Raw genomic sequence first — 17636 nt, 5'->3', positions numbered from 1 at the left:
GATAAACTTGGATAGAAGAAAAGTTGATAATACCTACTTACATCAATTCAGCAATTTGCAAAGGAGAAAAAAAATACACTGACACTACTTCCTGTAAGTCAGTTTCTCAAAATGAGGAAACAACTTACAGGAAGTGTATTCCCCACTTGTCACTTACACGCGCCACTTCAGAGACTCGGACAGTTATAAGCTGAGAAAGAGCAGAAAGACACGATGGATGCATTCAGATGGATTCAAATGGTTGTATTTGTGATACTGGAGCTTCAGATTACAGGTAAGGAGACACAGAACATACCAGAAACATTTTATTCATCCAGACAGCCAACAGCTGTTTGTTTCTCATCTGATGAGTTAAGTCGACTTTTGAAAACCAAGAATCTGACACTTTTGCAAACTGCTGTTGAATCTACTTTTCTTCACACTAGCTATAAGCAGGAAGCTGTATTCATATTTGTTCTTATTTCTCATGTTTCTATCTCATCTTTTTTCACAGCAGTGACTGAAGATATTTCCTCTGTCATTGTCAAAGAGGGAGATGATGCTACTTTGCCTTGTAAACATGTGATAGCCAATCAGGATGAATGTAACAATACTTACTGGTTCTTCAGCGATTCAGGAGGAAACACTGCAGATCTGGTCATACAAGGGCAGATTCAGGAAAATACAATAATTAAATCAGACAGACTGAGTGTTATAGCGGACTGTTCTCTGGTTGTAAAGAAGGTCACACAAAAGGATGTTGGTCGTTACATCTGTCGACAGCACAGATCAGGACAAGATGCCGAGGTTGTTCTGTCTACTTTAAACAGTGAGTATTTACACAATTAAGTCTTCAGCTCAAACTGTCTTGTCAGAACAATATACTGAAACATTACAATCATTTATAAAGCAATTGTGTCTTCATGTTCTTCACCAGTGGATGAACGTGAAGAAAGTGGCCATGTGGAGCTGTACTGCTCTGTGCGGACATATGATTCATGCAGACACACAGTGCAGTGGCGGTATGAGGGTGAAAATGTGCATGAAGACCTGCACATGTCAAAGGAAGGCTGCCGCAGTGATGCAAGATTTCCTGCTTCTAATCTTGAGCTGAAGTCATCATATCTTGAGGTGTTTAAGTGTGAAGTGACAGATGGTTTCACTAAAGTAAAGCATCCGTTTACCTTCAGCCCTCAGTCCTCAGGTGAGATTATTATTAGCTGTTTATAATCACCATGAAATAATTTGAATCACAACCTGCATTTCTTTTCTTTGTATATTTGTCATGATAGCATTCTTATAGTTACTTCCGATGATAAACACAAGGTATTTTCTTGCCTCACAATTTGTGGTGTTTTGTTGTTTCATTTGTCCAGGTGATGACACAACAACAGCTGTAAACAAACCAGGGACGATCTCAGCAATACCAGAAGGTAGCAACTGAACATTTCTTGTATTTCTTTTGATAACTTTTTTTATCTTCCTCTCTATATATTAACTTTCAAAGACAAAAGTATGAATGCCAGACCTACACTTGGCTGAGGGTGGACAGATATTCTCTTCTCTAAGAACAGAGAGCTGCAGCCAAAACGTCTTAAAATGATTTTCTCTCTTTCCAGTTTGGTGGTACATCATCGCAGCTGTGGGTTTAGTTGGACTCTTAATAATTGTTGTGGTTGTCATCAGATGGAAGAAAACTATGGAAGGTAAGAACATTCTCCGATTAAACTTTTATTAATGAGAAGTTTTGACAAACCTGGAGTTTCACTTTGGAAATCGACTCGCTCTTTTTTCTTTTTAGAGAAGAAAGCACAGAGAGATGAAGAAATGGTGAGTTTAAAACTGAATTATCAAATGTTTTTATGACTTTGCACAGTAAATAACTGACTTACAATCACATTTTAAAGGCGACGGTTAACAATTCTTGAATGCTGAACCAAACCAACAATGAACTGATCTACTAACAAGTATTGTGCGTACATTCATCTGTTCTGTAGACCTCCGTTGTTGTCCAAAAACTAATAAATGTTTTTAAATGAACCACACTGTTGAACAGGGTGACATGTTCCTTCATTATGAAGTTTTGACATGTTGGTTTGTTTAGAAACAGCTCCACAGACTAATAACAATCATGTTTTCAGTCTCTGGAGAGTAGTTCTGTGTAAGATAGACGCCACTGAGCATGTGCAGGAACATGTCTCTGTTTACAGCTTCAGTAACTTATTGTGCTTATTGTAGCTTATTGTGCTAACAACCTCCTGATTTTGCACTATATTGTACATTATAAATAACTTTTTGTATAAAGTGATATGTAGCACAACAAGTAACAAGAACCATGCAGGGGGGTATTCCAGAAAGTGGGTTATGTGAAAACTCAGAGTAAGTTAACCCTGAGATGAGGGAAACTCCGTGTTATCCGTTCCAGAAAGAGAGGTAACTGAAACTCTGAGTCAGTCACCATGGTAACTGACTCTGTGAACATAACCTGCTCGCTGGCAGGTTTTCTGTAAGAAACCCGGAGTTTCTACCTGTCTCCTCCCACCTGCCAGACAGCAAGCTGCCAGACATGGGTTGTCCGTTTCTTCGCAATCCGATAGATATCGAGGCAGAATTATTTTCGCAATGCCTTATGTCGGGAGATGTATTCAGAGCTCAATTGGATGTGCTTTCATTCCGAGATGAATATCTGTTAGAACAGTATCACTGTTCATTACACTCAATCCTTTCTTAACATTGTTAATCTAATTTTTAGGAAGTATTTTATTTAATATTCACGTACACATCGTCACATGTTAGTCTTAAAATCAATGACTCCAATATGTATAATATGTAAAATTGTGTTAAATAAAAGTGTTACAATAGTGTAAAATGTTAATCTACTAAGCAGGATATTAGATGAGAGGACATATGTGTTAAACAGTTTTCTGTTGGGGGTTTAAAGTATTACATGTTGAAATAGCCACTGAATTAATATTTACTTTGTTTAATAGCCTACGTCAAATATGAATACAATCAAAGCGAGGTACAATCATAGCCCAGCAAAATGTGCTTTACTTTTCTGAATTGTTTTTTTATTTAATTTTTAGCTGCTTCCAAATACGTTACACCACTTTTCAGTGAGTGGAGTAGTGCATTAAAACTTAAGAATTGACTCGGGCAGCAGTTTTCTCCCATGCTGCTTCTCTTCAGTATCTGCAGCGGTGTTACTTTTTGTGAAATATATGGTCATATTCACCACAGGCCTGCAGGGGGAACTCCAGTTACAGTGAGGTGACGTAACTCGAGCTTTTTTTCTCATTAGTTGCCATGGTGAATCAAGGTATCGGGGCTCCATTGATGATGGCTTTGTATTGTGGTCGCGCACGCGCTAAACTCAAGGTTAACATACTCAGAGTTGATTTACCTAATTCAGATCAGCTGTTCTGGAACCGGATACTCAGAGTTTCCCATCTCAGAGTAAGTCAACTCAGAGTTATGGGTTAGACTCAGAGTTTGTTGAACCTCCTACCTGGAATACCCCCCAGAACTACTCTTTGGAGACTAAAACCCTAATCATTATTATTAGTCTTTGGAGCTGTTTTTGTTTTTAAACATTAAAGTATTGTGACCAAACTCTGTATGGTGAAGGAACATGTTACCAAGTGCAGTGATGTGATTTTTAATAGTTTTTGGACAACAATGGAGGTCTACAGCCTAGAGAAGTGGCCTATATAGGGGGCTTTGGATACATACACAATACTTGTTAGTAGATAAATTCACTTTACTTTCATGGTTGATATTGATAAACATAAAAACATTTTCCAGCCATATCCTTTAAGTGTTAATCACATCTATAATATTGCATTATATTTGTTTTTACACCAGCCAATCAGAAGCATGAACTTTATTTCAAATTGAAACTTTACTGTGTTTGTCCAGAGACTGGGCTCAAACCCTGCAGTGACTCAATCTGCTCCAGAAACCAGTCAGGACACGGTGAGATCACACACACGACACACTGTACATAGTTATACTCACTGTTATGTGTCCTTTGACTTCTGCATTGAGACATACAATGACTGTCAAGTTGCAAGAGAGAAGAAAAGGGAATCTGATGCAACAGATTACATCAGAATAGCTAGAATAGAAGAGTGTGAAGCAGGAAGTCATGAGTGTCACGTGTTGGGTGTCACAGAAAAAAAAACCTCACACTCTCAGACAACTGTTAATGAACTTGAAAGCATTCAGAGATCAAACAAAACAAAATCAAGTAGTAAAAGTGTGTCAGTATAAATCCAGATGTTACTGAGCAGCCATCATGTTGTCTTCACTGTGTAGGTTGATCCTGAAGATGGTGTTTCCTACGCCTCCGTCAGCTACACCAAGAAGACCAACAGTAAAGCCCGGGTAAGCTTTATTAAGTTATTTTCTATATTTTTCTTATTGTCAAAAATCCCATGTGCATACCCAAACCAGTAAATGAGTTCTGTTCTGTAGACCTCTGTTGTTGCCCAAAAAAAATTAAAAACATGTAAATGAGTCACACCTTGTACTGGGTGACATGTTCCTTCATCACAAAGAGTTTCGGCTTGTTATTTTTTTTGTAAAAACAGCACCAAAACAAACATTTTCAGTCTTAGTAGAGTAGTTCTGTGTAAGGCAGATGTAACAAAGGGTGGTTGTACTTATATGGTTATAGCTATTCAATTACTACAAACCACCCTTTCAGGTTGCTTCATATGAGGGTGAGCAGTACTTAGTAAACACAAGCTCATGAGTTGCAACAGTAGATATTTATTGTGCAAGGATGTGAGACAAGACCAACCTATTGGCAACAAAATGCCCACAGCTATGGGTCCAGCTGTGTTTCAATTAACTCAAAACATGCATGAAAAGTAAAAAGGCTGTACTCAAAACTATAAAGACAGCAACCAAACATATACATGCAGTTAAATAAAATACACACAATAAATTAACCAAAGACAGCATGAAACACAGCTTGACACAGACACAACTGAGCATGTGCAGGAATGTGGTTGTGTTTATAGAGCTTCACTAGCTTGTTGTGCTACTTATCAGAACCTCTGCAAATGATAACTCATGATGTTTTGTTGGTGACCACCTCACTTTTTCTCTAGGACCACCATGAGACCACTATATGTTATCTTCACATGTGATATTTCATCATCTAATTAGCATATACAAGCTGAAACATGGTGAACAGTTCTTAGATACGTAACGTTAGGTGTTGAGTATATGTATTGTATGTTGTGATTGATATGTGTTGTTTTCTTTGTTTCTCAGGTTCGTGTTGAAGATGTTGGTGATGGTGAAGGTAATGCAGTGACCTACAGCACTGTGAAAGTTTCCCCCTCTTCTGCCGGAGCCTCCACTGATCCCAGCAACATCTATGCTTCCATCAACGACAATTCCAACAAATAATAGACCACAGTGTTCATATCTTTACATAAAATTGTACAATTGATTTACTTTGTTGTACATTTTAATTGTAAACTTGTATTTATATAGTTATATCTCCTGTATGGAAGCCCCAAAAGGAAAGTGAGAATGTTTTCTTTCTGGAGATCGACTTTATGACTCTTTCTGCCTGTTGCTACTGCATTTGGGTCCACTTGCCTGCCTAACTGTGACATTATGACTGTTCAATTTCATTAAATGGAAATATTTGAGAAGTCTTGTTTCCCTTAAATTCAGTCTGACATTTGGTTGCCACTAGGCTTTGAAATAAGGTTCTATGGATTTGAACAAAGTTTAGCTGCACAGCATTAGCTTGTAGTAACTGACCAAGCAAAGTTTAAGAGGTTAAAGACCGTGTAAAGTGAATTCAGATATTTTCTTCTAAACACACTAAATAGGTCATATATGTATTTCTAAAAAAGGTGTAAAAAGCATTTCAACCATTTAGATTTGAATTGTGGAGCTAGGCTTCACAAACTGTGTTTCAAGATTTCTGTGTCTGGATTTAATGGGCTGGTCTGAAAATAAACCCGCCCCTGCTGCTGTAGAGGTATAAATACATTCAGCGCACACTACTACTACAGTCTACAGTTAGCCAGTTAGCTGAGTTAGCCGCCGATTTAGCAGCTGAGGTAACCGCCGAGCTAGCAGCTGAGTTAGCAGCAGAAAGCTCTCAGACCTAGCGTCCATGTTTCTGGTAGAGGTGGTGACTTTGATTGACAGGTGACACTCGGTAGGTGGCGGGGCTTCAGCGGACTCAGCGGGCACTCCCACAGCGTTTGGGAGCTGAGAAAAAGGTTGATTTTTACTCAACTTTGAAGCCTAATTTCATATATTTGGCGATTTTTTCATCATTCAAATTTGGCAGGGTGGTTAACAACACACTTTTCTGTGGTATGTCAAACTCAGAACACATATTTATTCTTACTTTACACGGACTTTAATGTATTTGGCAAGTTGCAAAAACTGTACATACTGAATGTACTATGAGTGAAATACTCAGAGACAACGTCCCTAATCGTATTTGTTTTTCCACCAAAATATCCGATCCTGCAATAATATGGTTATGTTTTGGCACTGGTGGCACTTGGTTAAGTTTGGGGAAAGATTGTGGTCTTGGTTTATTACAGAAAAAATCAGCAGGCAAGGGTCTCTTGTGGTTATTATTTTTATGATCATTTCCAGGATAAATTGTTGTAAAAGGGGTTTTGTCTAGAAGAGGGTGCAGTACTAGGTTAAACAGTAAAACCTTTGAGTAGGACACCTTTTGCTTGATGAATGTTTAAAAGTTCATCAAGCAAAATTAAAAGATGAAATTTTAAAATAACAGTCAGCTGGGAGGAAAATCTTGCATTGTGGGGTGATATAGCAAAGTTTAAGGGACTGCTCTCCATCCCAATTCAACATTTATTTGTTCCATTTGTACCTTTTCAAACATTTCCTTCCAGCAAGAGGCTGAGGTCTGTCAATACCAAAACCTGACGCCACAAGAGCAGTTTCACACATTTCTGCTCATTACATTGTACCATTTTTGTCATTAATTTCTTCTCAGCTGATCCTCTCCATATTTTCTGTGAGACTGAAAACGTCAGTGGTTTGAGTCATCTCCTCACTGAACCACAGCTTCCTCCTGCAGCTGTATTTTTAGAAAAGACTGCTGATTATTAATTATCGTTGGACTCACTATGAGAAAGTTAACTATAAAAGACTAAACTGTAAATGCTGTTCAAACTGAGAAACTTGGATGGATGAAGAGTGGATATTTCCTAATTAAATTAATTCAGCAATTTGCAAAGGAGAAAAAAAATACACTGACCCTACTTCCTGTAAGTCAGTTTTTCAAAATGAGGAAACAACTTAGAGGAAATAGATTCTCCATTTGTCGCTTACACGCACCACTTCAGAGACTCTGACAGTTATAAGATGAGAAACAGCAGAAAAAAGAGACAGAAAGACACAATGGATGCATTCAGATGGATTCAAATGTTTGTATTTGTGATACTGGAGCTTCAGATTACAGGTAAGGAGACACAGAACATACCAGAAACATTTTTATTTCATCAAGACAGCCAGCAGCTGTTTGTTTTTCATCTGATCAGTTAAGTGGACTCTTGAAAACCAAGAATCTGACACTTTTGCAAACTGCTGTTGAATCTACTTTTCTTCACATTAGCTATGAGCAGGAAGCTGTATTCATATTTGTTCTTATTTCTCATGTTTCTATCTCATCTTTTTTCACAGCAGTGACTGGAGAGTTTTCCTCTGTCATTGTCAGAGAGGGAGATGATGCTACTCTGCCTTGTAAACATGTGATAGCCAATCAGGATGAATGTAACAATACTTACTGGATCCACAGAGATGCAGATCTGGTCAAACAAGGTCAGATTCAGGAAAATAACAAAATTAAATCAGACAGACTGAGTGTTGCAGCGAACTGTTCTCTGGTTGTAAAGAATGTCACATCTGTGGACGGTGGTCCTTACCATTGTCAGCAGCACAGATCAGGACCAGACACACAGGTTATTCTGTCTACTTTGAACAGTGAGTATTTACACAATTAAGTCTTCAGCTCAAACTGTCTTGTCAGAACAATATACTGAAACATTACAATCATTTATAAAGCAATTGTGTCTTCATGTTCTTCACCAGTGGATGAACGTGAAGAAAGTGGCCATGTGGAGCTGTTCTGCTCTGTGCGGACACATGATTTATGCAGACACACAGTGCAGTGGCGATATGAGGGTAAAAATGTGCATGAAGACCTGCGCATGTCAAAACAAGGCTGCCACAGTGATGCAAGATTTCCTACTTCTAATCTTGAGCTGAAGTCATCATATCATGAGGTGTTTAAGTGTGAAGTGACAGATGGTTTCACTAAAGAAAAGCATCTGTTTACCTTCAGCCCTCAGTCCTCAGGTGAGATTATTATTAGCTGTTTATAATCGCCATGAAATAATGTGTCATGAACTACATTTGTATATTTGTGATGACAGCATTGTTTTAGTTACATAAGGCCTCACAATTTGTGTTGTTTTTTTTTGGTTGTTTTGTTTTTTTGGGGGGGATTTTCATTTTTGTTTCATTTGTCCAGGTGACGACACAACAACAGCAAAAACAGAAGTAACAATAAGAACAACTGTAAACAAACCAGGGACGATCTCAGCAACATCAGCAGGTACCAACTGAACACTCCTTGTATATATTTCTTTTGATAACTTTTTTATCTTCCTCTCTCTCTTCCTCCTCTATATATATATATTATATATATTAAAGTTATATTAACTTTCAAAGACAAAACTATGAATGCCAGACCTGCACTTGGCTGAGGGTGGACAGATATTCTCTTCTCTAAGAACAGAGAGCTGCAGCCAAAACGTCTTGAATGTTTTTTCTCTCTTTCCAGTTTGGTGGTACATCATCGCAGCTGTGGGTTTAGTTGCACTCTTAATAATTGTTGTGGTTGTCATCAGATGGAAGAAAACTGAGGAAGAAAAAGGTATGAACATTCTCCGATTAAACTTTTATAAACAAAGTTTGAAAAACATGGAGTTTCACTGGAGAAATCGACTCGCTCTTTTTTCTTTTTAGAGAAGAAAGCACAGAGAGATGAAGAAATGGTGAGTTTAAAACTGAATTATCAAATGTTTTTATGACTTTGCACATTAAATAACTGACTTACAATCACATTTTAAAGGGGACAGTTCACAAATACATGCATACGTATACAATACTTGTTAGTAGATAAATTCATTTTTAGTTTAGTTTCATGGTTGATACTAAGAAACATAAAAAAAATTTCCAGCCATATCCTTTAAGTGTTAATCACATCTATAATATTGCATTATATTTGTTTTTACATCAGCCAATCAGAAGCATGTACTTTATTTAAAATTGAAACTTTACTGTGTTTGTCCAGAGACTGGGCTCAAACCCTGCAGTGACTCAATCTGCTCCAGAAACCAGTCAGGACACGGTGAGATCACACACACGACACACTGTACATAGTTATACTCACTGTTATGTATCTGTTGACTTCTTCATTGAGACATACAATGACTGTTGAGTTTCAAGAGAGAAGAAAAGGGAAGCTGATGCAACAGATTACATCAGAATAGCTAGAATAGAAGAGTGTGAAGCAGGAAGTCATGATTGTCACGTGTTGGGTGTCACAGAAAAAAAAAACTCACACTCTCAGACAACTGTTAATGAACTTGAAAGCATTCAGAGATCAAACAAAACAAAATCAAGTAGTAAAAGTGTGTCAGTATAAATCCAGATGTTACTGAGCAGCCATCATGTTGTCTTCACTGTGTAGGTTGATCCTGAAGATGGTGTTTCCTACGCCTCCGTCAGCTACACCAAGAAGACCAACAGTAAAGCCCGGGTAAGCTTTATTGAGTTATTTTTTATATTTTCTATATATGTCAAAAATCCCATGTGCATACCCAAACCAGTAAATGAGTTATGTTCTGTAGACCTCTGTTGTTGCCCAAAAAAAATTAAAAACATGTAAACGAGTCACCATTGTACTGGGTGACATGTTCCTTCATCACAAAGAGTTTCGGCTTGTTATTTTTTTTTGTAAAAACAGCACCAAAACAAACATTTTCATTCTTAGTGGAGTAGTTCTGTGTAAGGCAGATGTAACAAAGGGTGGTTGTACTTATATGGTTATAGCTATTCAATTACTACAAACCACCCTTTCAGGTTGCTTCATATGAGGGTGAGCAGTACTTAGTAAACACAAGCTCATGAGTTGCAACAGTAGATATTTATTGTGCAAGGATGTGAGACAAGACCAACCTATTGGCAACAAAATGCCCACAGCTATGGGTCCAGCTGTGTTTCAATTAACTCAAAACATGCATGAAAAGTAAAAAGGCTGTACTCAAAACTATAAAGACAGCAACCAAACATATACATGCAGTTAAATAAAATACACACAATAAATTAACCAAAGACAGCATGAAACACAGCTTGACACAGACACAACTGAGCATGTGCAGGAATGTGGTTGTGTTTATAGAGCTTCACTAGCTTGTTGTGGTACTTATCAGAACCTCTGCAAAGGATAACTCATGATGTTTTGTTGGTGACCACCTCACTTTTTCTCTAGGACCACCATGAGACCACTACATGTTATCTTCACATGTGATATTTCATCATCTAATTAGCATATACAAGCTGAAACATGGTGAACAGTTCTTAGATACGTAACGTTAGGTTATGTTGTGCCACATGTTGAGTATATGTATTGTATGTTGTGATTGATATGTGTTGTTTTCTTTGTTTCTCAGGTTCGGGTTGAAGATGTTGGTGATGGTGAAGGTGATGCAGTGACCTACAGCACTGTGAAAGTTTCCCCCTCTTCTGCCGGAGCCTCCACTGATCCCAGCAACATCTATGCTTCCATCAACGACAATTCCAACAAATAATAGACCACAGTGTTCATATCTTTACATAAAATTGTACAATTGATTTACTTTGTTGTACATTTTAATTGTAAACTTGTATTTATATAGTTATATCTCCTGTATGGAAGCCCCAAAAGGAAAGTGAGAATGTTTTCTTTCTGGAGATCCAATTTCTAAGTATCTTCTCTCCTTTGTTTATGACTCTTTCTGCCTGTTGCTTCTGCATTTGGGTCCACTTGCCTGCCTAACTGTGACATTATGACTGTTCAATTTCATTAAATGGAAATATTTGAGAAGTCTTGTTTCCCTTAAATTCAGTCTGACATTTGGTTGCCACTAGGCTTTGAAATAAGGTTCTATGGATTTGAACAAAGTTTAGCTGCACAGCATTAGCTTGTAGTAACTGACCAAGCAAAGTTTAAGAGGTTAAAGACCTTGTAAAGTGAATTCAGATATTTTCTTCTAAACACACTAAATAGGTCATATATGTATTTCTAAAAAAGGTGTAAAAAGCATTTCAAACATTTAGATTTGAATTGTGGAGCTAGGCTTCACAAACTGTGTTTCAAGATTTCTGTGTCTGGATGTAATGGGCGGGTCTGAAAATAAACCCGCCCCTGCTGCTGTAGAGGTATAAATACATTCAGCGCACACTACTACTACTACAGTCTACAGTTAGCCAGTTAGCTGAGTTAGCCGCCAGCTGAGGTAACCGCCGAGCTAGCAGCTGAGTTAGCAGCAGAAAGCTCTCAGACCTAGCGCCCATGTTTCTGGTAGAGGTGGTGACTTTGATTGACAGGTGACACTCAGTAGGGGGCGGGGCTTCAGCGGACTCAGCGGGCACTCCCACAGCGTTTGGGAGCTGAGAAAAAGGTTGATTTTTACTCAACTTTGAAGCCTAATTTCATATATTTGGCGATTTTTTCATCATTCAAATTTGGCAGGGTGGTTAACAACACACTTTTCTGTGGTATGTCAAACTCAGAACACATATTTATTCTTACTTTACACGGACTTTAATGTATTTGGCAAGTTGCAAAAACTGTACATACTGAATGTACTATGAGTGAAATATTCAGAGACAACGTCCCTAATCGTATTTGTTTTTCCCCCAAAATATCCAATCCTGCAATAATATGGTTATGTTTTGGCACTGGTGGCACTTGGTTAAGTTTGGGGAAAGATTGTGGTCTTGGTTTATTACAGAAAAAATCAGCAGGCAAGGGTCTCTTGTGGTTATTATTTTTATGATCATTTCCAGGATAAATTGTTGTAAAAGGGGTTTTGTCTAGAAGAGGGTGCAGTAGGTTAAACAGTAAAACCTTTGAGTAGGACACGTTTTGCTTGATGAATGTTTAAAAGTTCATCAAGCAAAATTAAAAGATGAAATTTTAAAATAACAGTCAGCTGGGAGGAAAATCTTGCATTGTGGGGTGATATAGCAAAGTTTAAGGGACTGCTCTCCATCCCAATTCAACATTTATTTGTTCCATTTGTACCTTTTCAAACATTTCCTTCCAGCAAGAGGCTGAGGTCTGTCAATACCAAAACCTGACGCCACAAGAGCAGTTTCACACATTTCTGCTCATTACATTGTACCATTTTTGTCATTAATTTCTTCTCAGCTGATCCTCTCCATATTTTCTGTGAGACTGAAAACGTCAGTGGTTTGTGTCATCTCTTCACTGAACCACAGCTTCCTCCTGCAGCTGTATTTTTAGAAAAGACTGCTGATTATTAATTATCGTTGGACTCACTATGAGAAAGTTAACTATAAAAGACTAAACTGTAAATGCTGTTCAAACTGAGAAACTTGGATGGATGAAGAGTGGATATTTCCTAATTAAATTAATTCAGCAATTTGCAAAGGAGAAAAAAAATACACTGAACTTACTTCCTGTAAGTCAGTTTTTCAAAATGAGGAAACAACTTAGAGGAAGTAGATTCTCCATTTGTCGCTTAAACGCACCACTTCAGAGACTCTGACAGTTATAAGATGAGAAACAGCAGAAAAAAGAGACAGAAACACACAATGGATGCATTCAGATGGATTCAAATGGTTGTATTTGTGATACTGGAGCTTCAGATTACAGGTAAGGAGACACAGAACATACCAGAAACATTTTTATTTCATCAAGACAGCCAACAGCTGTTTGTTTTTCATCTGATGAGTTAAGTGGACTCTTGAAAACCAAGAATCTGACACTTTTACAAACTGCTGTTGAATCTAATTTTCTTCACACTTATTATAGACATGAAAGCCATATTTATATTTTTTCTTATTTCTCATGTTTCTATCTCATCTTTTTTCACAGCAGTGACTGGAGAGTTTTCCTCTGTCATTGTCAGAGAGGGAGATGATGCTACTCTGCCTTGTAAACATGTGATAGCCAATCAGGATAAATGTAACAATACTTACTGGATCCACAGAGATGCAGATCTGGTCATACAAGGACAGATTCAGGAAAATAACAAAATTAAATCAGACAGACTGAGTGTTGCAGCGGACTGTTCTCTGGTTGTAAAGAAGGTCACATCTGTGGACGGTGGTCCTTACCATTGTCAGCAGCACAGATCGGGACCAGACACACAGGTTGTTCTGTCTACTTTGAACAGTGAGTATTTACACAATTAAGTCTTCAGCTCAAACTGTCTTGTCAGAACAATATACTGAAACATTACAATCATTTATAAAGCAATTGTGTCTTCATGTTCTTCACCAGTGGATGAACGTGAAGAAAGTGGCCATGTGGAGCTGTTCTGCTCTGTGCGGACAGATGATTTATGCAGACACACAGTGCAGTGGCGATATGAGGGTAAAAATGTGCATGAAGACCTGCGCATGTCAAAACAAGGCTGCCACAGTGATGCAAGATTTCCTACTTCTAATCTTGAGCTCAAGTCATCATATCATGAGGTGTTTAAGTGTGAAGTGACAGATGGTTTCACTAAAGAAAAGCATCTGTTTCCCTTCAGCTCTCAGTCCTCAGGTGAGATTATTATTAGCTGTTTATAATCACCATGAAATAATGTGTCACAAACTACATTTGTATATTTGTGATGATAGCATTCTTATATTTACTGCAGATGGCAAACGTAAGGTATTTTCTTGCTTCACAATTTGTGGTGTTTTGTTGTTTCATTTGTCCAGGTGACGACACAACAACAGCAAAAACAGAAGTAACAATAAGAACAACTGTAAACAAACCAGGGACGAACTCAGCAACACCAGGTAGGTGGCAACTGAACATTTCTTGTATTTCTTTTGAGATCTTTTTATCTTCCTCTCTTTCTCTGTTAACTTTCAAAGACAAAAGTATGAATGTCAGACCTACACTTGGCTGGGGGTGGACAGATATTCTCTTCTCTAAGAACAGAGATCTGTTGCCAAAACATCTTGAATGTTTTTTGTCTCTTTCCAGTTTGGTGGTACATCATTGCAGCTGTGGGTTTAGTTGCACTCTTAATAATTGTTGTGGTTGTCATCAGATGGAAGAAAACTAAAGGTATGAACATTCTCAGATTAAACTTTTATAAACAAAGTTTGAAAAACGTGGAGTTTCACTGGAGAAATCGACTCGCTCTTTTTTCTTTTTAGAGAAGAAAGCCCAGAGAGATGAAGAAATGGTGAGTTTAAAACTGAATTATCAAATGTTTTTATGACTTTGCACATTAAATAACTGACTTACAATCACATTTTAAAGGGGACAGTTCACAAATACATGCATACGTATACAATACTTAATACAATTCATTTTTAGTTTAGTTTCATGGTTGATACTAAGAAACATAAACAAAATTTCCAGCCATATCCTTTAAGTGTTAATCACATCTATAATATTGCATTATATTTGTTTTTACATACATCATATTTAAAATTGAAACTTTACTGTGTTTGTCCAGAGACTGGGCTCAAACCCTGCAGTGACTCAATCTGCTCCAGAAACCAGTCAGGACACGGTGAGATCACACACACAACACACTGTACATAGTTATACTCACTGTTATGTGTCCTTTGACTTCTGCATTGAGACATACAATGACTGTTGAGTTGCAAGAGAGAAGAAAAGGGAAGCTGATGCAACAGATTACATCAGAATAGCTAGAATAGAAGAGTGTGAAGCAGGAAGTCATGATGGTCACGTGTTGGGTGTCACAGAAAAAAAAACCTCACACTCTCAGACAACTGTTAATGAACTTGAAAGCATTCAGAGATCAAACAAAACAAAATCAAGTAGTAAAAGTGTGTCAGTATAAATCCAGATGTTACTGAGCAGCCATCATGTTGTCTTCACTGTGTAGGTTGATCCTGAAGTTGGTGTTTCCTACGCCTCCGTCAGCTACACCAAGAAGACCAACAGTAAAGCTCGGGTAAGCTGAGTTTAGGTATACATGGTGCTGTTACTGAGTGAAGGAAAAACAAATTTTATTTAAAGAGTATGGCTGTTTGTTATATTTTCTATATTATTTATTGACACTTATTCTTAGTGTCAATAAATATCATGTGCAGACCCAAATCAGTAAATTAATTATATCTGTTCTGTAGACCTCTTTTGTTGCCAAAAACACTATTAAAATACATAAATGAGTCACCATTGTACTGGGTGACATGTTCCTTCATCACGAAGAGTTTTGGCATGTTATTTTTTTTGTAAAAACAGCACCAAAACTCTAATAACACACGTTTTCAGAGAGTAGTTCTGTTTAAGGCAGATGCCACTGAGCATGTGCAGGAACGTGGTTGTGTTTATAGAGCTTCATTAGCTTGTTGTGCTACTTATCAGAACCTCTTGACTTTCTACTACATTGGAATAACATCATTAATATGCAGCACAACAAGCTACACGTTACCACACATGCACACTGCCCCCACCATTACAATGAACTACTCCCTCAAGGATGAAAATGTGATCACTGTTATCAAATTATCGTGACCAAACCGTTGGAATGAAGGAATATCTCACCCAGTACAACGATGTAGCTATTAGACATGTTTGTAATAGTTTTTAGACAACAACAGAGGTCCAGGACGCAGATATATCAGGCTTTGGATCCAAGTAAAACACTTATAAGTAGATCAGTTGAGTTAGATAGATCAGTAGACCAAGTAGATTCATTGTTAGTTTGGCTCTGCACATGAGATTTGTTGACAGTAAGAAAAATATAAAATATGGAAAATCACCAACTACAACCTTTAAGTAAATAATAGAAACACAATTATACTATGAGTCTCTTTGTTTTTAAGGACTGTGATATCAGTCAGTGTGTCCAACACTGTGGCACTGAACCAGCAAGCAAGTCAGATTTTCAAGACATTTGTTATGATCAGTTATAGTCTGCAAATGATAACTCATGATGTTTTGTTAGTGACCACCTCACTTTTTCTCTAACGCCACCATGAGACCACTATATGTTATCTTCACATGTGATATTTCATCATCTAATTAGCATATACAAGCTGAAACATGGTGAACAGTTCTTAGATACGTAACGTTAGGTGTTGAGTATATGTATTGTATGTTGTGATTGATATGTGTTGTTTTCTTTGTTTCTCAGGTTCGGGTTGAAGATGATGTTGATGGTGAAGGTGATGCAGTGACCTACAGCACTGTGAAAGTTTCCCCCTCTTCTGCTGAAGCCTCCACTGATCCCAGCAACATCTATGCTTCCATCAACGACAATCCCAACAAATAATAGACCACAGTGTTCATATCTTTACATTGTGTTGTACAACAGATTTACAGAGTTGCCTATTTTAATTGTAAAATTGTATTTATATAGTTATATCACCTGCATGGAAGCCCTGAAAGGAAAGTGAGACACAGATCAAGTTTTGTGCTATGAGTGAAATGTTCAGAAATGTACCTAGATGTCCACCAAAAAATCAGATTCTTCAATAAAATTATTATGTTTAGGCACTGGCGGCACTTGGTTAAGTTTGGGGAAAGATTATGGTCTTGGTTTAATCAGGCGGGGAGTTCCAGTCCTCTGAAATGATGCCAACGCGCAAGTAATTTAAAACTGCATTCTATCAAAAGGCCACCAGGGGGCGCCCGTTTTGGTGTCAAAAGGACTTCCGTCTCTATACAAGTCAATGGAGAATTCACCAACTTCTCACTTGATTTCTCAATCGCTAGTTTAAAGCCTTCTTCAATGCAGTATGATGTTCATTTGGGACATTTTGGCCTCCTTGATTTTATATTTGCAATTACATTTGTTAAAGCAACATAACTGGTCAAATAATTTAGTTGTATATGAATTAAATTTCTACGAGACAGGGTTGCTCTCATTACGCTCTATGTTATGCATACTGCTTTAATTCCTGCAGAGAAGCTGTGTAAAGTTTTACAACGTGTTTGTTTGTTTGTTTGCTTGTCTGTTTTTTTTAATTAAAAAATATAAATACATTAAAAAACCATGACTTCTTCTAGGTCGTTTTTATTTTTATGATCACTTCCAGGATATATTGTTGTATTGTTGTTTGTTCAGAAGAGGATGCAGCAGGTTAAATAGTAAAGTTTGAGTAAAAATAATGCATGTAGAAAGTTGGGTTTGATGCTGTATTCGTGCTTTTATACAATGTTCAAATAACTGCTTGTAACAACATTCAAATAAAGGACGTAGTCAACAAAGTGTTCATCTTCATTAACATATTCCTTTCTGGTAACAATCCATCAGGCTCAGAGATGTATTAACTGTGATTTAAGCATCATATTTAGAAAAGTAGAAATGTGATGATTTTAACTGTGTAGAACGATCCTGCTGTGTCAGTTGTTTAATCTATGC

At 37.5% G+C, this 17636-nt stretch overlaps 1 protein-coding gene and 2 long non-coding RNA genes across 3 annotated transcripts; all 3 read left to right on the top strand.

The window, feature by feature from the left end:
• The first annotated feature begins 213 nt into the window (after positions 1 to 213).
• Positions 214 to 11089, top strand: LOC133998018 (uncharacterized). Its single transcript, XM_062437756.1, has 9 exons — positions 214 to 274; positions 494 to 808; positions 8086 to 8352; positions 8528 to 8611; positions 8840 to 8932; positions 9025 to 9053; positions 9353 to 9409; positions 9752 to 9820; positions 10734 to 11089. Exons 1-9 carry the CDS (start codon positions 214 to 216, stop codon positions 10869 to 10871), a joined length of 1113 nt encoding a protein of 370 aa, XP_062293740.1. The 3' UTR covers positions 10872 to 11089.
• A 2230-nt stretch (positions 11090 to 13319) lies between these two features.
• LOC133997134 (uncharacterized) lies at positions 13320 to 14321 on the top strand. The gene is made up of 3 exons (XR_009927264.1): positions 13320 to 13465; positions 14002 to 14082; positions 14273 to 14321. It is a non-coding gene; the product is annotated as an uncharacterized LOC133997134 (long non-coding RNA).
• Positions 14322 to 14752: 431 nt separating this feature from the next.
• LOC133997128 (uncharacterized) lies at positions 14753 to 16605 on the top strand. The gene is made up of 3 exons (XR_009927262.1): positions 14753 to 14810; positions 15153 to 15221; positions 16407 to 16605. It is a non-coding gene; the product is annotated as an uncharacterized LOC133997128 (long non-coding RNA).
• The last annotated feature ends 1031 nt before the right edge of the window (positions 16606 to 17636 follow it).

Source organism: Scomber scombrus, chromosome 17, assembly GCF_963691925.1.
Source record: "Scomber scombrus chromosome 17, fScoSco1.1, whole genome shotgun sequence".
Classification (NCBI taxonomy): Eukaryota; Metazoa; Chordata; class Actinopteri; order Scombriformes; family Scombridae; genus Scomber; species Scomber scombrus.
This window is presented reverse-complemented; position numbering and strand designations above follow the sequence as displayed.

Bases quoted from the DNA above. Each gene is read 5' to 3' on its own strand.
- LOC133998018 (XM_062437756.1), top strand. From the start codon at position 214: ATGGATGCATTCAGATGGATTCAAATGGTTGTATTTGTGATACTGGAG. The intron at 9,054-9,352 runs GTGAGTTTAAAA...GTGTTTGTCCAG, and splicing joins CACAGAGAGATGAAGAAATG to AGACTGGGCTCAAACCCTGC. The intron at 9,821-10,733 runs GTAAGCTTTATT...TTTGTTTCTCAG, and splicing joins AGACCAACAGTAAAGCCCGG to GTTCGGGTTGAAGATGTTGG.